The sequence below is a fragment of the Tachypleus tridentatus genome, chromosome 3 (assembly GCF_004210375.1).
Source record: "Tachypleus tridentatus isolate NWPU-2018 chromosome 3, ASM421037v1, whole genome shotgun sequence".
Lineage (NCBI taxonomy): Eukaryota > Metazoa > Arthropoda > Merostomata > Xiphosura > Limulidae > Tachypleus > Tachypleus tridentatus.
In genome coordinates this window covers 44,099,053-44,125,350 of record NC_134827.1, presented here as the reverse complement: position 1 = coordinate 44,125,350, position 26,298 = coordinate 44,099,053, and the positions used below count along the sequence as shown (strand labels likewise).

At 34.6% G+C, this 26,298-nt stretch overlaps 1 protein-coding gene and 1 long non-coding RNA gene across 2 annotated transcripts in view; one reads left to right on the top strand and one right to left on the bottom strand.

Moving 5' to 3' along the window:
• Positions 1 to 19,795, bottom strand: part of LOC143246786 (carcinine transporter-like) — a 45,719-nt gene extending 25,924 nt beyond the window's left edge. Inside the window, exons 1-5 of the mRNA XM_076493938.1 lie at positions 19,311 to 19,795; positions 16,259 to 16,362; positions 13,563 to 13,717; positions 6,756 to 6,924; positions 363 to 489 (exon numbers count right to left, since the gene is read on the bottom strand). Coding sequence (XP_076350053.1) covers positions 363 to 489; positions 6,756 to 6,924; positions 13,563 to 13,717; positions 16,259 to 16,362; positions 19,311 to 19,712 — 957 coding nt within the window. The 5' untranslated portion in view covers positions 19,713 to 19,795. The remainder of the gene's footprint in view (positions 1 to 362; positions 490 to 6,755; positions 6,925 to 13,562; positions 13,718 to 16,258; positions 16,363 to 19,310) is intronic.
• Positions 1 to 26,298, top strand: part of LOC143246787 (uncharacterized) — a 55,085-nt gene that overhangs the window by 26,871 nt on the left and 1,916 nt on the right. Inside the window, exon 2 of the long non-coding RNA XR_013026162.1 lies at positions 18,880 to 18,977. This is a non-coding gene — a long non-coding RNA (uncharacterized LOC143246787). The remainder of the gene's footprint in view (positions 1 to 18,879; positions 18,978 to 26,298) is intronic.

The following is a 26,298-nucleotide window of genomic DNA, read 5'->3' as shown; positions in this document are numbered from 1 at the left end:
GTAATTATATACAATAATATGTACTGACTATATAATAATATAAAAATATGTAATTATATAATAATATGTAATTATATAATATATAAATAATATGTAATATATAATAAAAATATGTAATTATATAATAATATTAATGTAATGTAATATGTAATAATATAAAAATATGTAATTATATAATAATATGTATTATGTAATAATATAAAAATAATATGTAATTATATAATAATATGTAATATATAATAATATAAAAAATATGTAATTATGTAATAATACTCAGAATTAGAAACAAGTTCTTAAAGAAACATATTTACTGTAACACGTCTCAATCTACAATATCTGGTGTACCAAAGAAAAGCCTGTACCATTAACTTGGCAAACAAGTCATCTGGAATATCTTTCCTGTTCTTGGTAGCTATGTGCGAGATGGTTGCAGCCGCTTCTTCATAGCGTCCATGGACGATGAGGAACCTTGCAGACTGTGGAAGATACCTAAAACATAAAAATGTTACAATTGTTGTAACTGGTACCACTACAGAGCTAACAATAACCTCATTGATGGCTTATAATATGTGATAGCGCGAGAACCAAATGCTTTATGATGGTAACTTGCATCACAAAATAAAAGACAAAAGACGATGTATAATACCTGAATAAGGGGTGAACCGGTTACTTTATGATGGTAACTAGCATCACAATATAAACGACAAAAGACGATGTATGATACCTCAATAAGGGAGAGAACCAGTTACTTTATGATGGTAACTAGCATCACAATATATACGACAAAAGACGATGTATGATACCCGAATAAGGGGAGAACCAGTTACTTTATGATGGTAACTAGCATCACAATATAAACGACAAAAGACGATGTATGATACCCGAATAAGGGGAGAACCAGTTACTTTATGATGGTAACCAGCATCACAACATATACGACAAAAGACGATGTATGATACCCGAATAAGGGGAGAACCAGTTACTTTATGATGGTAACCAGCATCACAACATATACGACAAAAGACGATGTATGATACCCGAATAAGGGGAGAACCAGTTACTTTATGGTAACTAGCATCACAATATAAACGACAAAAGACGATGTATGATACCTCAATAAGGAGAGAACCGGTTACTTTATGATGGTAACTTGCATCACAAAATAAAAGACAAAAGACGATGTATAATACCTGAATAAGGGGTGAACCGGTTACTTTATGATGGTAACTAGCATCACAATATAAACGACAAAAGACGATGTATGATACCTCAATAAGGAGAGAACCGGTTACTTTATGATGGTAACTAGCATCACAATATATACGACAAAAGACGATGTATGATACCCGAATAAGGGGAGAACCAGTTACTTTATGATGGTAACTAGCATCACAATATAAACGACAAAAGACGATGTATAATACCTGAATAAGGGGAGAACCAGTTACTTTATGATGGTAACCAGCATCACAACATATACGACAAAAGACGATGTATGATACCCGAATAAGGGGAGAACCAGTTACTTTATGATGGTAACCAGCATCACAACATATACGACAAAAGACGATGTATGATACCCGAATAAGGGGAGAACCAGTTACTTTATGGTAACTAGCATCACAACATATACGACAAAAGACGATGTATGATACCTGAATAAGGGGAGAACCAGTTACTTTATGGTAACCAGCATCACAACATATACGACAAAAGACGATGTATGATACCCGAATAAGGGGAGAACCAGTTACTTTATGGTAACTAGCATCACAACATATACGACAAAAGACGATGTATGATACCCGAATAAGGGGAGAACCAGTTACTTTATGATGGTAACCAGCATCACAACATATACGACAAAAGACGATGTATGATACCCGAATAAGGGGAGAACCAGTTACTTTATGATGGTAACCAGCATCACAACATATACGACAAAAGACGATGTATGATACCCGAATAAGGGGAGAACCAGTTACTTTATGATGGTAACCAGCATCACAACATATACGACAAAAGACGATGTATGATACCCGAATAAGGGGAGAACCGGTTACTTTATGGTAACCAGCATCACAACATATACGACAAAAGACGATGTATGATACCTCAATAAGGGGAGAACCGGTTACTTTATGATGGTAACTAGCATCACAACATATACGACAAAAGACGATGTATGATACCTCAATAAGGAGAGAACCGGTTACTTTATGATGGTAACTAGCATCACAACATATACGACAAAAGACGATGTATGATACCCGAATAAGGGGAGAACCAGTTACTTTATGGTAACCAGCATCACAACATATACGACAAAAGACGATGTATGATACCCGAATAAGGGGAGAACCAGTTACTTTATGATGGTAACCAGCATCACAACATATACGACAAAAGACGATGTATGATACCCGAATAAGGGGAGAACCGGTTACTTTATGGTAACCAGCATCACAACATATACGACAAAAGACGATGTATGATACCTCAATAAGGGGAGAACCGGTTACTTTATGATGGTAACTAGCATCACAACATATACGACAAAAGACGATGTATGATACCTCAATAAGGAGAGAACCGGTTACTTTATGATGGTAACTAGCATCACAACATATACGACAAAAGACGATGTATGATACCCGAATAAGGGGAGAACCAGTTACTTTATGGTAACCAGCATCACAACATATACGACAAAAGACGATGTATGATACCCGAATAAGGGGAGAACCAGTTACTTTATGGTAACCAGCATCACAACATATACGACAAAAGACGATGTATGATACCTCAATAAGGAAAGAACCAGTTACTTCAACTAGAACCAAGAATAATAATATTCACAACAGAAATAAATAAATATATATTATTTACATTCAATATTGAAAAAATGACAATAGCGAATATCAGCTGATAAGAAATAAAGATTATAGTGTTACATCAAGAACCACAACAATAACATTAAACAATCTCCCCTAAATAGAAACAAGGACTTTATCGTCACACAGAGAACCACAACAATAACATTAAACAATCTCCCCTAACCAGAAACAAGGAGTTTATCATTACACAGAGAACCACAAAAATAACATTAAACAACCTCCCCTAACTAGAAACAAGGACTTTATCATTACACAGAGAACCACAACAATGGCATTAAGAAATCTCTGCTGGAAATGATGAAGAAATTTCTAATTCATCTCAAATTATGATATTAATTTCAAACTCAACTGGAATTACACGAATAAAGTACTTATTATAAATATGTCTCTAAAAGTCACAATAATTACCACTTAGAACACTGGATATTCGTTACACTTGTCAAAACAACACAGTATAAAGTATTTATTATAAATATGTCTCTAAAAGTCACAATAATTACTACTTAGAACACTGGATATTCGTTACACTTGTCAAAACAACACAGTATAAAGTATTTATTATAAATATGTCTCTAAAAGTCATAATGATTACTATTTAGAACACTGGATATTCGTTACACTTGTCAAAACAACACAGTATTAAATTATATAAGTTCAGAAATATAGCACAAGATAAAAACATTTGATATATGGTCCATTATAGATGTTATGACCAGTACAAGTAAAACTATAAGTCATCTAAAATTTTGTAACTCCACTGCGGATCTAATAGTTAACACTAGAATCTAAAATAGATTTAGATATTCCAGTTTTTAACTTTTAAAGTGAATTTTCGATCTATAATCTAACATCAGAATCTAAACTCAATCTAGATATTAGGTTTAACTGATAACTCAGCTGTGTTTAATAGAAATCCACCGAAAAATCACCCATACTGGACTATACATTCCTTGGGACTCAGCACATGAAACAAAACAAAAACTCAACATACTAAGAAATCAAATAAACACACCCATAAAACTATGTTCACCAGATAAAATTAACGATGAATCAGACAAAATAAAACAATACTTCATCAACATCAATAAGTTTCCTCCACAAACCGTAGAAAACATTATACGCAAACACCTAGACAGAAAGCAAAATCAACCAACAAAAGTAAATATATCTCACGAATCAAAAAATCACGAAACCATATACTGCTGTATACCATATATTCCTGACATCAGCAAACAAATAACCAACATTTGGCAAAAACTAGTAAAAAATATGACATTCCAGTTAATACCAAATTTATTCAAAAACCAGGCACAAAACTGAGGTCTATCCTATGTAAAAACTACACTGACAAACACCACACCAACATTATTTATAAAATACAATGTGATAACTGCCACAACTTCTATATTGGAGAAACAAGTAGAAAAATGGAAACCAGATTCAAAGAACATAAAAAGTCACCTTCACACGTTTTCGAACACTGCAAGTCAAATAAACACAACATAACCATAGAAAACACCCAAATACTAAATAAAGAAACAAACATAAACAAACGTAAAATTAAAGAAGCCTTACTTATACAACAACTTAAACCCAAAATAAACCAATATAAAGGAAAGCCTTTATACATATATTAATAAAATAAATAAAATTATATATTCAAACATCTAACACCGCCCTCTACATTCCGACACTCAGTTACACAACTCCTTTCAAACATGTGGTCAGCTTCCGGTCAGTTACCTCTTTCTTTGTGAACCTGACGATGACTGAAGAAGGTCGAAACGTTGTTCGCTCTTCTATGTAAAATATTTTCTCAACCCAAACGAGCCGTTTTTGCATATAAATTTCTCAACTAGTGGGTTTCTCGACATCACAGATCTCTATCTGCCAGTCCTTATTTCTTTAAGTTAGTAGTGGATCTGTTAGTTAACACTGGAATCTAAACCAGATATCTATCTTCCAGTCCTTACTTCTTTATGTTAGTAGTGGCTCTGTTAGTTATCACTGGAATCTAAACCAGATCTCTATCTTCCAGTCCTTACTTCTTTAACTTAGTAGTGGCTCTGTTAGTTATCACTGGAATCTAAACCAGATCTCTATCTTCCGGTCCTTACTTCTTTTAGTTAGTAGTGGCTCTGTTAGTTAACATTGAAATCTAAACCAGATCTCTATCTGCCAGTCTTTACTTCTTTAAGTTAGTAGTGAATCTGTTAGTTAACACTGGAATCTAAACCAGATATCTATCTTCCAGTCCTTACTTCTTTAAGTTAGTAGTGGCTCTGTTAGTTATCACTGGAATCTAAACCAGATCTCTATCTACCAGTCCTTACTTCTTTAAGTTAGTAGTGGCTCTGTTAATTAACACTACAATCTAAACCAGATCTCTATCTTCCAGTCCTTACTTCTTTAACTTAGTAGTGGATCTGTTAGTTAACACTGGAATCTAAACCAGATATCTATCTTCCAGTCCTTACTTCTTTAAGTTAGTAGTGGCTCTGTTAGTTAACATTGAAATCTAAACCAGATCTCTATCTGCCAGTCCTTACTTCTTTAAGTTAGTAGTGAATCTGTTAGTTAACACTGGAATCTAAACCAGATATCTATCTTCCAGTCCTTACTTCTTTAAGTTAGTAGTGGCTCTGTTAGTTATCACTGGAATCTAAACCAGATCTCTATCTACCAGTCCTTACTTCTTTAAGTTAGTAGTGGATTTGTTAGTTATCACTGGAATCTAAACCAGATCTCTATCTTCCAGTCCTTACTTCTTTAAGTTAGTAGTGGCTCTGTTAGTTATCACTGGAATCTAAACCAGATCTCTATCTACCAGTCCTTACTTCTTTAAGTTAGTAGTGGCTCTGTTAGTTAACACTGCAATCTAAACCAGATCTCTATCTTCCAGTCCTTACTTCTTTAACTTAGTAGTGGATTTGTTAGTTAACACTGGAATCTAAACCAGATCTCTATCTTCCAGTCCTTACTTCTTTAACTTAGTAGTGGATTTGTTAGTTAACACTGGAATCTAAACCAGATATCTATCTTCCAGTCCTTACTTCTTTAAGTTAGTAGTGGCTCTGTTAGTTATCACTGGAATCTAAACCAGATCTCTATCTACCAGTCCTTACTTCTTTAAGTTAGTAGTGGCTCTGTTAATTAACACTGCAATCTAAACCAGATCTCTATCTTCCAGTCCTTACTTCTTTAACTTAGTAGTGGATTTGTTAGTTAACACTGGAATCTAAACCAGATATCTATCTTCCAGTCCTTACTTCTTTAAGTTAGTAGTGGCTCTGTTAATTAACACTGCAATCTAAACCAGATCTCTATCTTCCAGTCCTTACTTCTTTAACTTAGTAGTGGATTTGTTAGTTAACACTGGAATCTAAACCAGATATCTATCTTCCAGTCCTTACTTCTTTAAGTTAGTAGTGGATCTGTTAGTTATCACTGGAATCTAAACCAGATCTCTATCTACCAGTCCTTACTTCTTTAAGTTAGTAGTGGCTCTGTTAATTAACACTGCAATCTAAACCAGATCTCTATCTTCCAGTCCTTACTTCTTTAAGTTAGTAGTAGCTCTATTAGTTAACATTGGAACGCAAGTGATTCTAAATTTTAGTTTATTTAATAAAATTATTCCAAATCATATCATAATCACATATATGAGAATAGCTGACATTTTACTTCAAAGTATAATTAGTAAAGAACTATGAAGTTTTAACTAAAATTTTTCCCAAACTATTTAAATGCACTTTCTAAGGAATAAGGTTATACTATTAGGCCTAAATTAGTGGTTCGAGCCTCCACTATTGAATTAAGTCACAGCTTGCTACATAGAAGAGTATGAAGTTTTCTTACTTCCAATAAGTTAGGAAGAGGGCAACGGGAAGTGACGTCACTAGGCCCAACGTCACCCAAGATTTGGAAAGGAACGCAACCAGAGCCAAGAAACACGACCCGCTCGTCCACAGCAACCAAGATAAGCATATTAAACTGGAACGAACTTTGGGGCCAACTTGTTCCACAACTAAAACAATAAAGAAATAAAGTTATTTAGACTGAATATTTTACCAAACAAAACAGGTAATTATTGAAAATCTTTCGTTTACACATTGTTAATAAAATAATTAAGTTATTCCTGTATATCACTGTGGCTCTGTTAAAAATGGTGGAGGTGTGTAGAGACAGACATAATGAACCAATCATGAACATATTTAAATCAAACAACTCCTAGAGAGACACTCAATCCAATTTGTTGGTAAAAATGGTGAAGGTGTGTAGAGACAGACATAATGAACCAATCATGAACATATTTAAATGGAACAACTCCTAGAGAGACACTCAATCCAATTTGTTGGTAAAAATGGTGAAGGTGTGTAGAGACAGACATAATGAACCAATCATGAACATATTTAAATCAAACAACTCCTAGAGAGACACTCAATCCAATTTGTTGGTAAAAATGGTGGAGGTGTATAGTGACAGACATAATGAACCAATCATGAACATATTTAAATCGAACAACTCCTAGAGAGACACTCAATCCAATTTGTTGATACAAATGGTGGAGGTGTATAGAGACAGACATAATGAACCAATCATGAACATATTTAAATCGAACAACTCCTAGAGAGACACTCAATCCAATTTGTTGGTAAAAATGGTGGAGGTGTGTAGAGACAGACATAATGAACCAATCATGAACATATTTAAATCGAACAACTCCTAGAGAGACACTCAATCCAATTTGTTGGTAAAAATGGTGGAGGTGTTTGGAGACAGACATAATAAACCAATCATGAACATATTTAAATCAAACAACTCCTAGAGAGACACTAAATCCAATTTGTTGGTAAAAATGGTGGAGGTGTGTAGAGACAGACAAACAATTTGTTGGTAAAACTGGTGAAGATGTGTGGAAACAGACAAACAATATGTTAGTGAAACTTGTGAAGATGTGTGGACACGGACAAACAACGCGTTAGTGAGTATAACAAAACAGCTATCCTCTTGACCGATATTCAGGTCGATATGCTGTTAGCCATAGTAACATTTACTAGCTGATAACCAGCATCAGCCTTTCAACTGTTTCCTGTTTTCATAAGCAGTTTCGGCCACCCTGTTACTGCCTCAGTTTTTAACTCCTGTCAGCCATTCAACTGTTTCCTGTTTTCATAAGCAGTTTCGGCCACCCTGTTACTATCTGAGTTTCTAACTCCTGTCAGCCATTCTACTGTTTCCTGTTTTCATAAGCAGTTTCGACACCCTGTTACCATCTGACTTTCTAACTCCTCTAAGCCATTCTACTGTTTCCTGTTTTCATAAGCAGTTTTGGCCACTCTGTTACTATCTGAGTTTTTAACTCCTGTCAGCCATTCAACTGTTTCCAGGATTTCTAAGCGGTATTAGAAAAATTACTGGGTTCATAAACAGTGTCAATTTTTCTGGGTTGATAAACAGTATCAATCTTCCTGGGATGATAAACAGTGTCAGTCTTCCTGAATTGATAAACAGTGTCAATCTTCCTGGATTAATAAACAGTGACAGTCTTCCTGGGTTGATAAACAGTGTCAGTCTTCCTGGGTTGATAAACAGTGTCAATCTTCCTGGGTTAATAAACAGTGTCAATCTTCCTGGGTTGATAAACAGTATCAGTCTTTCTGGGTTAATAAACAGTGTCAATCTTCCTGGGTTGATAAACAGTGTCAATCTTCCTGGGTTAATAAACAGTATCAGTCTTCCTGGGGTAATAAACAGTGTCAATCTTCCTGGGTTGATAAACAGTGTCAATCTTCCTGGGTTGATAAACAGTGTCACTCTTCCTGGATTGATAAACACTGTCAGTCTTCCTGGGTTGATAAAAAGTGTCAGTCTTCCTGGGTTGATAAACAATGTCAGTCTTCCTGGGTTGATAAACAGTGTCAATCTCCCTGGGTTGATAAACAATGTCAGTCTTCCTGGGTTGATAAACAGTGTCAATCTTCCTGGGTTAATAAACAGTATCAGTCTTCCTGGGTTGCTAAACACTGTGAGTCTTCCTGGGTTAATAAACAGTGTCAGTCTTCCTGGGTTGATAAACAGTGTCAATCTTCCTGGATTAATAAACAGTGTCAGTCTTCCTGGGTGATAAACAGTGTCAGTCTTCCTGGGTTGATAAACAGTACCAATCTTCCTGGGTTAACAAACAGTGTCAGTCTTCCTGGGTTGATAAATAGTGTCAGTCTTCCTGGGTTGATAAATAGTGTCAGTCTTCCTGGGTTAATAAACAGTGTCAATCTTCTGGGTTAATAAACACCGTCAGTCTTCCTGGGTTGATTAACAGTGTCAGTCTTCCTGGGTTAATAAACAGTGTCAGTCTTCCTGGGTTAATAAACATTGTCAATCTTCCTGGGTTGATAAACAGTATCAGTCTTTCTGGGTTAATAAACAGTGTCAATCTTCTTGGATTGATAAACAGTGTCAGTCTTCCTGGGTTAATAAACAGTGTCAATCTTCCTGGATTAATAAACAGTGTCAATCTTCCTGGGTTGATAAACAGTGTCAGTCTTCCTGGGTTGATAAACAGTGTCAGTCTTTCTGGATTGATAAACAGTGTCAATCTTCCTGGGTTAAAAAACACCGTCAGTCTTCCTGGGTTGATAAACAGTGTCAGTCTTCCTGGGTTAATAAACAGTGTCAGTCTTCCTGGGTTAATAAACATTGTCAATCTTCCTGGGTTGATAAACAGTATCAGTCTTTCTGGGTTAATAAACAGTGTCACTCTTCCTGGATTGATAAACAGTGTCAGTCTTCCTGGGTTAATAAACAGTGTCAATATTCCTGGGTTGATAAACAGTGTCAGTCTTCCTGGGTTAATAAACAGTGTCAGTCTTCCTGGGTTGATAAACAGTGTCAATCTTCCTGGATTAATAAACAGTGTCAGTCTTCCTGGGTTGATAAACAGTGTCAGTCTTCCTGGGTTAATAAACAGTGTCAATCTTCCTGGGTTGATAAACAGTGTCAGTCTTCCTGGGTTAATAAACAGTGTCAGTCTTCCTGGGTTGATAAACAGTGTCAGTCTTCCTGGGTTGATAAACAGTGTCAGTCTTCCTGGGTTAATAAACAGTGTCAATCTTCCTGGGTTGATAAACAGTGTCAGTCTTCCTGGGGTAATAAACAGTGTCAGTCTTCCTGGGTTGAAAAACAGTGTCAATCTTCCTGGATTAATTAACAGTGTCAATCTTCCTGGGTTGATAAACAATGTCAGTATTCCTGGATTGATAAACAGTGTCAGTCTTCCTGGGTTGATAAACAGTGTCAATCTTCCTGGATTAATAAACAGTGTCAGTCTTCCTGGGTGATAAACAGTGTCAGTCTTCCTGGGTTGATAAACAGTACCAATCTTCCTGGGTTAATAAACAGTGTCAGTCTTCCTGGGTTGATAAACAGTGTCAGTCTTCCTGGGTTAATAAACAGTGTCAATCTTCCTGGGTTGATAAACAGTGTCACTCTTCCTGGATTGATAAACACTGTCAGTCTTCCTGGGTTGATAAAAAGTGTCAGTCTTCCTGGGTTGATAAACAATGTCAGTCTTCCTGGGTTGATAAACAGTGTCAATCTCCCTGGGTTGATAAACAGTATCAGTCTTTCTGGGTTAATAAACAGTGTCAATCTTCCTGGATTGATAAACAGTGTCAGTCTTCCTGGGTTAATAAACAGTGTCAGTCTTCCTGGGTTAATAAACATTGTCAATCTTCCTGGGTTGATAAACAGTATCAGTCTTTCTGGGTTAATAAACAGTGTCAATCTTCCTGGATTGATAAACAGTGTCAGTCTTCCTGGGTTAATAAACAGTGTCAATCTTCTTGGGTTGATAAACAGTGTCAGTCTTCCTGGGTTAATAAACAATGTCAGTCTTCCTGGGTTAATAAACTGTGTCAGTCTTCCTGGGTTGATAAACAGTGTCACTCTTCCTGGGTTGATAAACATTGTCAATCTTCCTGGGTTGATAAACAGTGTCAGTCTTCCTGGGTTGATAAACAGTGTCAGTCTTTCTGGATTGATAAACAGTGTCAATCTTCCTGGGTTAATAAACACCGTCAGTCTTTCTGGGTTGATAAACAGTGTCAGTCTTCCTGGGTTAATAAACAGTGTCAGTCTTCCTGGGTTAATAAATATTGTCAATCTTCCTGGGTTGATAAACAGTATCAGTCTTTCTGGGTTAATAAACAGTGTCAATCTTCCTGGGTTAATAAACAGTGTCAATCTTCCTGGGTTGATAAACAGTGTCAGTCTTCCTGGGTTAATAAACAGTGTCAGTCTTCCTGGGTTGATAAACAGTGTCAGTCTTCCTGGGTTAATAAACAGTGTCAGTCTTCCTGGGTTGATAAACAGCGTCAGTCTTCCTGGGTTGATAAACAGTGTCAATCTTCCTGGATTAATAAACAGTGTCAATCTTCCTGGGTTGATAAACAGTGTCAGTCTTCCTGGGTTAATAAACAGTGTCAGTCTTCCTGGGTTAATAAACAGTGTCAGTCTTCCTGGGTTGATAAACAGTGTCAGTCTTCCTGGGTTGATAAACAGTGTCAATCGTCCTGGGTTGATAAACAGTGTGAGTCTTCCTGGGTTAATAAACAGTGTCAGTCTTCCTGGGTTAATAAACAGTGTCAATCTTCCTGGGTTGATAAACAGTATCAGTCTTTCTGGGTTAATAAACAGTGTCAATCTTCCTGGGTTGATAAACAATGTCAGTCTTCCTGGGTTGATAAACAGTGTCAATCACTTTGCTGTTTGCACGTGGTATTATTCATTCCGCTACTTCCTTAGTTGCTATGTGAAGAAAGATGAAATACCTGATGGAGACATAGTTACTGTTAATATTGGTTTTCATCAACCACTGAACAGACTGCTATCAAATTATGTCTAAAAAGGATAAAAATACTCCAAAAATTAAAGGATACACCATCTAATTATCATTATAATTTCGATTTGAAATTTCGAACGACTGCCTCTGGCACTGAAAGATTAAAACATCACAATTCGTGACATATTTCTTCGATTTCTCTGCGTAGTTTCTTATATTTCTACTTTTAAATAATTAAATTAGTTTCTTGTGAACACAACGTGAAAGTGTTTAACAATTAAAACTAAAGTGTTAACCTGCTCATTAAAATAATGACAGTGTTTTACAATTAAAACTACAGTGTTAATCTGCTCATTAAAATAATGACAGTGTTTAACAATTAAAACTAAAGTGTTAATCTGCTCATTAAAATAATGACAGTGTTTAACAATTAAAACTAAAGTGTTAATTTGCTCATTAAAATAATGAAAGTGTTTAACAATTAAAACTAGTGTTAATCTGCTCATTAAAATAATGACAGTGTTTAACAATTAAAACTACAGTGTTAATCTGCTCATTAAAATAATGACAGTGTTTAACAATTAAAACTACAGTGTTAATCTGCTCATTAAAATAATGACAGTGTTTAACAATTAAAACTACAGTGTTAATCTGCTCATTCACGAGAATTAATTAGCTTAAACCTTTTCATATAACCAGGAAAATCGTCACAGAAACTAACTAGAAAGAAAATTAATATTGTTGTTACCAATAATAATTAATGTTTAAAAGTAAGTCCACTAAGATATATTTGTAGGACGTTTACAATCAAGATGGTTTTTTTAGTTTGTTTTGAATTTCGTACAAAACTACACGAGGGCTATCTGCGCTAGCCGTCCCAAACTTAGCAGTGTAAGGCTAGAGGGAAGACAGCTAGTCATCACCATCCGCCGCCAACTCTTGGGCTACTCTTTTACTGACAAATAGTGGGATTAACCGTTACATTATAACGACCCTACGACTGAAAGGGGGAACATGTTTGGTGTGACGGGGATTCAAACCCGCGACCCTCAGATTACGAGTCGCATTCTTTAACCAACTGGCCATGCTGGGCCTAAAATCAAGATGAATTCCAACCTAGAACTTCGCCCAATAAAATATGTTAAGTTTTGAAATAGAGTGAAACATAAGTTAACTTTAAAGGAACGTAAACTAAGTCAAACTTAAAAATTATAATCTGACTTTTCTAAAATACAGATAAAACACGAGTAGTTATGATCGAACAACTTATAATCTGATAGTTTAAAAACAATCAGATAATATAAAGGTTTACCTAAAACATATTGAAATGTATAATGACTGACACGGTGAGTCGGTTAAGGGGACGTTAGCTGAAATAAATTATTGTTACACATTTCCAAAAATACATAAATAAAATATTAATGTAATACAGTTGAAAATAATAAGCGAATACACTATTTATTGGAAAACACCTCAGTATGTCGGGAAGACAGATTGTTGGAGGAAATTAAAAAAAAGTATTTCGGACAAATTATTAAAATATTTTCTATTTTTAACTCGTTGAAAAATCGAAATTAGTGAGTTCTAAACGTGTAGAAATAAAACTACGTTATACTTACTTATTATATACGGCAGTAACTACGTTATACTTACTTATTATGTACGGCAGTAACTACGTTATACTTTCTTATTATGTACGGCAGTAACTACCTTATACTTACTTATTATGTACGGCAGTAACTACGTTATACTTACTTATTATGTACGGCAGTAACTACGTTATACTTACTTATTATGTACGGCAGTAACTACCTTATACTTACTTATTATGTACGGCAGTTGAAAATTGGACGGTAGTGTTCCACCTACTAGCATTCTCAGGATCGCGAAGGTGGTGAAGTTAGGAGCAAACACAGAAAGGGTACCACACACAGTGGCGACGATAATGTTCGTGAAAAAAGCAATCTTTCGTCCAAGCCTGGAATGAGATTTGTTTCGTCCATTTACAATGATCATGTCACAAACACAAATCACAGTTTTAATGTTCTGATGACATTTTACCGCACTACCTTCGTGTGCATTTATCAAGTTACTAACCTCAGATCACAAGTAATATAAAAAACTTCATGACCATATCCAAGGAAAGTTCAAGAACCTATTAACTTATTAATTTGCTCATATCTATGACAACCATTTAAGTCTTTTCTCTTGCAATTAACTTCATATCTGACCGCCCGCCCAATCTCTGGAGTTATTGGATACTTACTATCTTGATGTCTGACCACCCCAGTCTCTGGAGTTATTTGGTACAACCTTGATGCCTGACCACCCCAATCTCTGGAGTTATTGGATACTTACTACCTTGATGTCTGAACCCCTAATCTCTGGAGTTATTGGGTACTACCTTGATGTCTGACCATCCCAATCTCTGGAGTTATTGGATACTTACTATCTTGATGTCTGACCACCCCAAAATCTGGAGTTATTGGATACTTACTACCTTCATGTATGACCACCCAAATCTCTGGAGTTATTTGGTACAATCTTGATGTCTGACCACCCCAATCTCTGGAGTTATTGGATACTACCTTGATGTCTGACCATCCCAATCTCTGGAGTTATTGGATACTTACTACCTTCATGTCTGACCACCCCAATCTCTGGAGTTATTGGGTACAACCTTGATGCCTGACCACCCCAATCTCTGGAGTTATTGGATACTACCTTGATGTCTGACCATCCCAATCTCTGGAGTTATTGGATACTACCTTGATGTCTGACCATCCCAATCTCTGGAGTTATTGGATACTTAATACCTTGATGTCTGACGACCTCAATCTCTGGAGTTATTGGGTACTATCTTGATGTCTGAACCCCTAATCTCTGGGGTTATTGAACAATACCGTGATGTCTGACCATCCCAATCTCTGGAGTTATTGGATACTTACTACCTTCATATCTGAGCCCCTAATCTCTGGAGTTATTGGGTACTACATTGATGTCTGACCATCCCAATCTCTGGAGTTATTGGATACTTACTACCTTCATGTCTGACCACCCCAATCTCTGGAGTTATTGGGTACAACCTTGATGTCTGACCACCCCAATCTCTGGAGTTATTAGATACTACCTTGATGTCTGACCATCCCAATCTCTGGAGTTATTGGATACTACCTTGATGTCTGACCATCCCAATCTCTGGAGTTATTGGATACTACCTTGATGTCTGACCATCCCAATCTCTGGAGTTATTGGATACTTAATACCTTGATGTCTGACGACCTCAATCTCTAGAGTTATTGGGTACTACCTTGATGTCTGAACCCCTAATCTCTGGGGTTATTGAATAATACCGTGATGTCTGACCATCCCAATCTCTGGAGTTATTGGATACTTACTACCTTGATGTCTGAACCCCTAATCTCTGGAGTTATTGGGTACTACCTTGATGTCTGACCATCCCAATCTCTGGAGTTATTGGATACTTACTATCTTGATGTCTGACCACCCCAAAATCTGGAGTTATTGGATACTTAATACCTTGATGTCTGACGACCTCAATCTCTAGAGTTATTGGATACTACCTTGATGTCTGAACCCCTAATCTCTGGGGTTATTGAATAATACCGTGATGTCTGACCATCCCAATCTCTGGAGTTATTGGATACTTACTACCTTGATGTCTGAACCCCTAATCTCTGGAGTTATTGGGTACAACCTTGATGTCTGACCATCCCAATTTCTGGAGTTATTGGATACTTACTATCTTGATGTCTGACCACCCCAAAATCTGGAGTTATTGGATACTTACTACCTTCATGTCTGACCACCCCAATCTCTGGAGTTATTAGATACTTACTACCTTGATGTGTGACCACCCCAATCTCTGGAGTTTCTGGGTACAATCTTGATGCCTGACCATCCCAATCTCTGGAGTTATTGGATACTTACTACCTTGATGTCTGACCACCCCAATCTCTGGAGTTATTGGGTACTACCTTGATGTCTGACCATCCCAATCTCTGAGTTATTGGATACTTACTACCTTGATGTCTGAACACCCCAATTTCTGGAGTTATTGAATACTTACTACCTTGATGTCTGAACCCCTAATCTCTGGAGTTATTGGGTACTACCTTGATATCTGACCACCCCAATCTCTGGAGTTATTGGATACTAACTACCTTGATGTCTGACCACCCCAATCTCTGGAGTTATTGAATACTACCTCGATGTTTCATGCAGATCTCCTTATGATCGTACAGAGGTTATCTGTACTCGTATATAGGCTAAGTACACTATGTTGGAACTCTATAGTCACGACGTTTCTAATATTGAAATTGTACACACACACTACTAACATGTTGAATTATTAAATCACATGTCTTGAGAGGTAAGATTAGTCTAACCTACATCTGTCAGTGATGAGTTGTTATATTTAACAGATTCATCGTACTGGATGTAGTGTATCACTTGACGGCCAGCCACCTGTAACAGTAGAAACAAAACTGAAACTTACTTGTCTGCTGCGATGCCAAAAGCTAAAGTCCCTATAGCACTTCCTATATTTGCCATACACAGCACCAAGCTTGGCAAGCCGTCGTGTTCACACACCAGGTTCCACTAGAAGAAGAAAATGTTCGTAATTCACAGTTATTGAATAAAATAAAAACATTAAGTAATTTAAACAGAATTCCAAACCTTCCGAATATTAAATGAATGAATACAGACACTTTCTCAGTGCTGGTGTTTATTTTGTCTTTAAATCACTTTTAATATTAAATATAGTGACTAGTTGTTTGATTATTTATCTTCAAAATACCAATTAAATTAAACAGGATGTTGTTTTTATTTAAATTACAAACAACCATGTTTAGAGAACCAGTTCATTAAACATTTTGGCGTACAAACAACCATGTTTAGTGAACTGGTTCATACCACATTCTGGCGAAAAAACAACTATGTTTATTAAACTAGTTCATACCACCTTCTAGCGTACAAACAAACATGTTTAGTGAACTAGTTCATACCACATTCTGGCGTACAAGCAAACATGTTTAGTGAACTAGTTTATATCACCTGCTAGCGTACAAACAAACATGTTTAGTGAACTAATTCATACCACATTCTGGCGTACAAGCAAACATGTTTAGTGAACTAGTTTATATCACCTTCTAGAGTACAAACAAACATGTTTAGTGAACTAGTTCATACAACCTTCTAGCGTAAAAACAAACATGCTTAGTGAACTAGTTTATACTATCTTCTAGAGTACAAACAAACATGTTTAGTGAACTAGTTTATACCACCTTCTAGAGTACAAACAAATGTGTTTAGTGAACTAGTTCATACAACCTTCTAGAGTACAAACAAACATGTTTAGTGAACTAGTTTCTACCACCTTCTAGAGTACAAACATGTTTAGTGAACTAGTTCATACAACCTTCTAGCGTACAAACAAGCATGCTTAGTGAACTAGTTCATACAACCTTGTAGCGTACAAACAAACATGCTTAGTTTTCTAGTTTATACCACCTTCTAGCGTACAAACAAACATGTTCAGTGAACTAGTTTATACAACCTGCTAGCGTACAAACAAGCATGTTTAGTGAACTAGCTTATACCACCTTCTAGAGTACAAACAAACATGTTTCGTGAACTAGTTCATACCACATTCTGGCGTACAAACAAACATGTTTAGTGAACTGGTTCATACAACCCTCTAGAGTACAAACAAACATGTTTAGTGAAGTAGTTTATACCACCTTCTAGAATACAAACAAACATGCTTAGTGATCTAGTTTATACCATCTTCTAGAGTACAAACAAACATGCTTAGTGAACTAGTTCATACAACCTTGTAGCGTACAAACAAACATGCTTAGTGAACTAGTTCATACAACCTTCTATAGTACAAACAAAGATGTTTAGTGAACTAGTTTATACCACCTTCTAGAGTACAAACAAACATGCTTAGTGAAGTAGTTTATACCACCTGCTAGAGTACAAACAAACATGTTTAGTGAACTAGCTTATACCACCTTTTAGAGTACAAACAAACATGTTTAGTGAGCTAGTTCATACCACATTCTGGCGTACAAACAAACATGCTTAGTGAACTAGTTCATATCACCTTCTAGAGTACAAACAAACATGCTTAGTGAACTAGTTTATACCACCTTCTAGAGTACAAACAACCATGTTTAGTGAACTAGTTCATACAACCTTTTCACTTACAAATGACTCCTTTCACATTGAGGATACTTGATAACACTACATTTCCTACGAAGTTCAAACGTTTGGTGGCCATAATTATTCGTACCTAACACTGACCCATTGTGTAAACTTTTCACGTCTAATACGACCCCTGCAAAATGGTTTCACACCTAGTAGTGACCACTGTAAATAGTTTTACGTCTAGTTCTCCCAGAACTTAGCTAAAACTTTTGAAGTCTGGTTATATAACAGAGCAGGGAAAGAGTGATACTTTAAACATTATTTATCAGCCAGCTGTACATAGTTGGACACAAGTAATTGGCTTCTAATTCGTTCAGGTAGATACAAGAAAACTCACAAGTCATTGAGTATATTTCTTTAACGCCTTCGACTTTCGATAACTCTCTAGATTCCATCTGTTCTGAATCACACTTAAGTAATTCTCAGGGTTCAATGTTCATTTTTACAAACTTTAACAGAACTAATTTGGATAACTCTCTAGATTAAGTCTGTTCTGAATCACACTTAAGTAATTCTCAGGGTTAAATGTTCATTTTTACAAACTTTAACAGAACTAATTTGGATAACTCTCTAGATTAATTCTGTTGTGATTCACACTTAAGTAATTCTCAGGGTTAAATGTTCATTTTCACAAATTTTAACAGAACTAATTTGGATAACTCTCTAGATTAACTCTGTTCTGATTCACACTTAAGTAATTCTCAGGGTTCAATGTTCATTTTTACAAGCTTTAACAAAACTAACTTTGATAAATCTTTAGATTAATTCTGTTCTGATTCACACTTAAGTAATTCTCAGGGTTCAATGTTCATTTTTACAAACTTTACCTTGATTTTTTACACATTTAAATTGTAGTGGTATTTGAGCTTGAGGGTCATTTAACTCACTTTCCATTTATACAAGGAAGACATCAGATGTTGTAAAAACGTGTGGCAGGTTTCCAGCTCTTGGTTCAGCGGCCATTAAATACGCAGCAGTACAACCAGCGTTCCGTATGTAAGGTATGTGTTTCTTTGTTGTTACTTTAATTAACAATATTTAGTCAGGTTGGTTAATAAGTGTCTATGTATGTTTTACTTGTTTTATTATCTTAATATATGTATTTCAGACTAACCCAAACTTTCAAGCCAGCCAAATCTGTTGATATGTTATTGGATGTCGTTAAAGATTCGTATATTTATCTTATTAAAGAATGCATTCGACTTTTATATATGAGAACTGGACAAAAGTAGAATTAACTGTCTATACTCATTACCAAACTGGTAGGATTCTTCTTTATATATCCTGTGTTTCGATAAAATGTTTAATACAGCAAACAACATGCCCTCCCTTACCTTTGTGGCGGCAGTTTCCCAATACAGATCTGTTTTATAAACCCAACCATCCTGGCAGGCCTGAACTGGCCAGTCTGGATGAGGAGTGGGCAGAAGAGCTGACCCATTAGGCCACGTAATGTTCCGAACCAACCGTCTGTAGTCCACAGCATACATCTGACATTTACTGAAACTATCCTGGTCGTCTACAGGCAAACTCAATTGTTTCTTCTGCAGAAGGGTCAAATTTGTACTTTCTAGTTCAGGAACGTAACACCAGTGTTCAGGAACAGAGACCATAAAGAGCACGTTCATGACGTATAATGACGTAACAAAAGTTGTCGGAACCATGAAGAACTGTATTAAATATTTCTGGTAGCGACCAAAGTCGCCGATCTCCAACAGAATTTCCTCAAACTCCATTTTAAAGAAAAACAAGTATAGAGAATCTCAGCTGCAAGTTAGTTGGGACAAACGCCAACAGACTTCTTCAATAGTACTGTGAGAAACATCACAACCAGAATATTTATATAGGAGACGTTCGAGGCATCCTACCCACAATGCTTTTATACGTCATCGGTAGAAGAGCTCAGATCAAAACTAACCTCCAATGAGTTTCAAGAGGTTTCAAGGCTACATTGCATCAGGCCTTCGAAATAACATAAAGTACGGATGTCCAGGAAACATTTGTCAACCAGTACTTTTCAAATGGATATCGTTACGATGTGTTGTCTTGCCTTATAAATTATATAACACATTAAATGAATACATATCTATATGGAGAAACAAAACCAAGTTTCTTACGTGTTTATGAAGGTAGATCTAAAAATTATAGGAACAACTAAATTGTTGTTTACTGGCGTGTTCAGAAATTCACCTGTTGTTGTAGTATACAAAATGTGAATGAAAAAACAACAACATTGATAAACAATTTTACAATAAATACACCAATATTGTACTTTAAAGAAACATACGTTGTTGCATTAACTATAATAATCACTCTCTTAAAAATATGTACTGTTACATTAACTATAATAATCACTCTCTTAAAAATATGTATTGTTACATTAACAACTATAACAATCACTCTCTTACAAAAACATGTATTGTTATATTAACAACTGTAACTATCAATCTCTTACAAAACATGTATTGTTATATTAACAACTGTAACAATCACTATCTTACAGAACATGTATTGTTATATTAACAATTGTAACAATCACTATCTTACAAAACATGTATTGTTATATTAACAACTGTAGCAATCACTCTCTTACAAAACATGTATTGCTATATTAACAACTGTAACAATCACTATCTTACAAAACATGTATTGTTATATTAACAACTGTAACAATCACTCTATTACAAAACATGTATTGTTATATTAACAACTGTAACAATCACTCTCTTACAAAACATGTATTGTTATATTAACAATTGTAACAATCACTCTCTTACAAAACATGTATTGTTATATTAACAACTGTAACAATCACTCTCTTACAAAACGTATTGTTATATTAACAACTGTAACAATCACTCTCTTACAAAACGTATTGTTATATTAACAACTGTAACAATCACTCTCTTACAAAACATGTATTGTTATATTAAATAAAGTAACAATGTGATATTTAATGGAATATTGAGTGTTTTTGAAATTCTACAAACAACTACGACTATTTGATGTATAACAACGTGATATTAATGTAACACTAAATGTTTCTTGAGATGCTGCAGACAACCATTGCTACGTATGTTGTTACATGCTATTATTCTAGGTAGTAACTCATACACCACTTCTCCCCATATTTCTGTCATATGAGTTTACTGTCGTAATAATATCCATATCTTTCTGTAACCTTTTCTAATGTGAACACGGTACGTATATTCGTCTTTCTTGTTACCTAGTTGTTTGTCTGCGAGAAAAGCTGAGAGGAAATAACCTATTTATGATGCCAGTCGAGTTCACTTTTTGCGTTTCCTTGTGTTTATGAATTACGTCCTTTATGTATGCTTCATTGATAGGGATTTATCAATTAGCAGAGACACTGACAGGATTGGTTAGTTAACCAGTTGTTGGTTTGTTACTAGTTTAAACCAGTTGAGAACGTTTTAAGCAACATAATAATAATGTTAACCAAATAACAAAAATAGAAAGATTTTCAAGACAGAAGGAGCTTGAAGAATATATCTTACTTTCGGTATACTTTAATAAAAATTTATTAAAAACTACTATTATCACATGAACTGATTCTTGTTTAGATAGTTTACAAAACACTATATAAACTCACGTTTGTTAAGACTATTTACTATATACCATATACACTGATGTTTGTTTAGACTTTTTTCTAAATACCAAATAAACTCACATTTCTTTAATGCTGTTTAAATAAAACTGATGCTTATTTAGTATAATTATTTTTATAATAATAAAGAGTCAAATAGTAACTAGAATCTATATAAATGCCATCGTATTATCTGTTGTATGATGTTTACATAAATATAATAGTACTGTCTGTTGAATGTTATTTATTATAAATACAAATGTACTACCTGGTGTATGTTATCTACATAAATATAATAGTACTGTATGTGTATAATTAATTTCGAATATTTATGGATAGATAAGTTGGTTAGAAATTGTCATTAATTATAAGACATCTTCCTTTGACACCCGTGAAGAACGCTTTGATGATCAGTAGTTGGTGATAAAACAGAAAAATGGTTTAATTCAGAAGTTATGACTTAATAAAATTTACTAAATAGTGTTTAAGCGAATCCTTAAGTTTCGTGTATGTGTTAAGCCTAATGCTCTAAATCAGACTACAAATAGGCCCACTAAATATGTAAAACGGGTCGTTTTACATATATATTTTCTCTACAAGTGGGTTTTCTCGACATCACTGAAACAGGCCTACTATTACTAAATTATTACAGTCAGCGTTTACGTTTAAAGTGGTGAATAAATGTTGCAGATAAATATTATTTTAGTATTTTAACAAATATATTATCTACTTGTCTATAAAACACAAAGAAAAATAAACTTTTCTTACTGCCAAACATACTTTATCTTTAATATAGTCGAAATAATTTAGAATTAGTGTCGAAACATTCGTACTATATCTTCTACTTTCTGATGTACAGTGAAAGGCTTAAGGGTGCTAATGAAAATCTGTTTCAAAGAGCACACGTACCTTTGTTTACGATAACATTTCATGTCTTCATTTTTGTTAAAACTTTGGTGATTAACGAATTAATTTAACAGTGATGAACTAAGTGAAAAGTAGGTGCATTTTGGAGATACACACAAGTTCGTGTTAGTTATTTTACATAAACTTCGTCAATCATTAAACAATGATTCTTTGCCATTTGTGAAGGTATTTTATAGTAATATGCCATAAAATCGCAATTCAAATGTTAAACGTCTTTTAAGTTGCAGTCTGCTCTAGAGCGTGAAGGTCGTTCAGGTTATGTAATTCTTAAATAAATTTACTTCAAACATAAAAGGTCTTCCATCTCACCTAGAAACAAATTTATTATATTATACTATATTTTATAACCACACTCGTCTTTCCAAGCTACAAATTCTTCATATTATACTATATATTATAACCACACTCGTCTTTCCAAGCTATAAGTTCACCATAGGATACTGCATATTATAACCACACTAGACTTATTTAGTGTTAGTTTAAACTGTACATACGCTGCTATTGTTTCACCTATAAATCCGTGTAGCATTTAAAACTGTTGATATCAACGTTTGAAATAAACATTTCTTAATGTTAACATGCTAACACCTTACGTATAAAAATAACATTTCTAATTTATCGTATTTCTCTTTGTTTCTGTAGTTTATTTGTAATTCAACATTATCATTGGCATCAATGACTTAAATTTGTTTTTACTCAACGCAATGTCACAATTTGCAAAAGTCGAAGTACAAAAACACTTACGTGAAGCCTAAGGGAAAATGTGGAACGGGTATGTTGGTGTATTTATTGCATCTAATTTATTCTAAAACTATTTTACAATAAATACATCATCTAACAGGTATCGCATAAAAGATAAAATAAGAAGTATATTCTACGTTGAATATATATTTCTGTTGGCAAATTACAGAGTGAAAATGATCGTTGATATTTAAATCTGAAAAAAAAAACTTCCATAAGGCCTAAGTCCCACAGAACGTGTGTCTAAAAATTTCTATTAGGCCTAATCTCGACAGAACTTTTCCAAAACTTACCTTAGTAACACCAGTGTGATCTCCTGCAAACAGAGTAGCAGTATAAACAAATTCGTTTTCCATAATGATGAAAAACCCACTTGACGTAAAAATATATTCTCAAGACGACTGGTATGTGTATTAGTACTTTATTTTAATTAAAGTGCTGAAGACGAAACGCGTAAGACTTTCGAAACGTCGTTCTCTACACCTGTGTCTCCACAACATGCAGGTGCCGTCCATTCTACAAAGTTTCATCAATAAAATAATTATTGAACACAAAAAAAAAAAACTAATGAGTAAGAACGTAGCATTAGTTAACTATCGATTGGAAACAGAGCAGCCATAGAAGTGATACATCCAACACAAACAATAGAAAAACGACAACTTTGAATATGATATATCCAACACAAACAACATTGAATGTGATACATCCAACACAAACAATAGGAAAACGACAATATTAAATGTGATACATCCAACACAAACAATAGAAAAACGACAATATTGAATGTGATACATCCAACACAAACAATAGAAAAACAACAACCTTGAATGTGATACATCCAACACAAACAATAGAAAAACGACAATATTGAATGTGATACATCCAACACAAACAAGAGAAAAACGACAATATTGAATGTGATACATCCAACACAAACAATAGAACAACAACAACCTTGAATGTGATACATGCAGCACAAACAATAGAAAATCGACAACCTTTAATGTGATACATGCAACACAAACAATAGAAAAACAACAATATTGAATGTGATACAGATAAACAAACATTTGAAAAACAACAACCTTGGATATGGTACAGACAAAATAAACAACAGAAAAACAACGACCTTGATTATGGTACAGAGGAAATAAACACAGAAAAACAACAACATTGAATATGGTACAGACAAAACGAACAATAGAAAAACAACAATCTTGAATATGGTACAGAGAGCATGAACAAAAAAAAACAACATTGAATATGGTACAGACAAAACAAGAATGGCAAAATAACAACCTTTAATATAGTACAGAGAAAACAAACAATAGAAAACAACAAACTTGAATATAGTACAGAGAAAACAAACAATAAGAAACAACAAACTTGAATATAGTACAGACAAAACAAAAAATAGAAAACAACAACCTTGGATACGGTACAGACAAAATAAACAATAGAAAAACAACAATCTTGAATATGGTACAGAGAGCATGAACAAAGAAAACAACATTGAATATGGTACAGAAAAAGTAAACAATAGAACAACAACGACCTTGAATATGGTACAGACAAAACAAAAAATAGAAAACAACAACCTTGGATATGGTACATCCAACACAAACAATAGAAAAACGGCAATATTGAATGTGGTACAGAGAGCATGAACAAAAAAAACAACAACATTGAATATGGTACAGACAAAATAAACAGTAGAACAACAACATTGAATATGGTACAGACAAAATAAACAACAGAAAAACAACAACATTGAATGTGACGTAAACAACATCAACATACTTTCAAGACGGCTGACATAGGTATTAAAGCTTTAGTAAAATAAAGTACAGAACAATATTTCAACTTGTTAGGTTTTCTTCAGGTTAACAAGGACAACACAAACAATACAAAAACAACAAGCTGTAATCCAACACCAACTTTAAACACATTAATTAGAACAGCAACCTTCAGTATCTGTAGTCGCCATGGTAGAGAAGTCAACTCAAGTTATAATTAAATTACCGAACAACTTCTACGTAGTTTCAATTTAACATGTTCCTTTTTAGAAAAATCACAACACTACATAATAATAATATAACTTATTTTTTTAATATAACAGAATGTGTTCCATGAATAAACCTGTTTTTTATAACAAAGTAGGTTAATCTAATTGAGCTAGTTAATATAGTAGAATATGCAAAATGAACAGACCTTATTTATGAATGTGTTAGAATATTCTAGAAAATTAACCATATTAGTTAATATATATAAGATACTTAATGAATAAATATAATTAGGTAATGTAATATAGTAAATTCAATAGATAGATTTGATTAAATGATACAACTTGCAAAGAACGGATTTGAAAAATCAACAGAACATGTCAACTAATAAGTATACTCTATCAAAGTTCTTTTAATGTGTTGGTCTTAATAGGTTTATAAACCAAAAGATAGAGATTTTAGCATGGCATTTTTATTGCTATTTTCATTACACAGGGACCACCTGAGCTTTGTTTGTCCCTGAAAATAATCGAACACATAGTTTATAACATTGTATGTCCATAAACTAATAGCTAACCTAAGATGATTTTGGTTTGTTTTGTTTTGAATTTTGCGCAAAGCTACACGAGGGCTATCAGCGCTAGTCGTCCCTAATTTTGCAATGTGATATTAGAGGGAAAGCAGCTAGTCATCACCACCCACCGCCAACTCTTGGGCTACTCTTGTACCAACGAATAGTATGATTAACCACTGCATTATAACGTCCCAACGGCTGAAAGAGCGAGCATGTTTGGTGTGACGGGGATTTGAACCCGCGACCCTCAGATTACGAGTCGAGTGCCTTATCCACCTGGCCATGCGGGGCCCACCTGAGATGGAACCAAAACATAAGAATAGTGCATATTAGATATATATCTATAATTATATAATAACCATCAAAACATTTCTTGCAAAATCCATGGTAAATCCCAGTCGTCACCGTAAAGTGACGTAAACATTCAATTCGTTACCCTTAACTGACTTTCCGTGATTACTAGCTAGTAC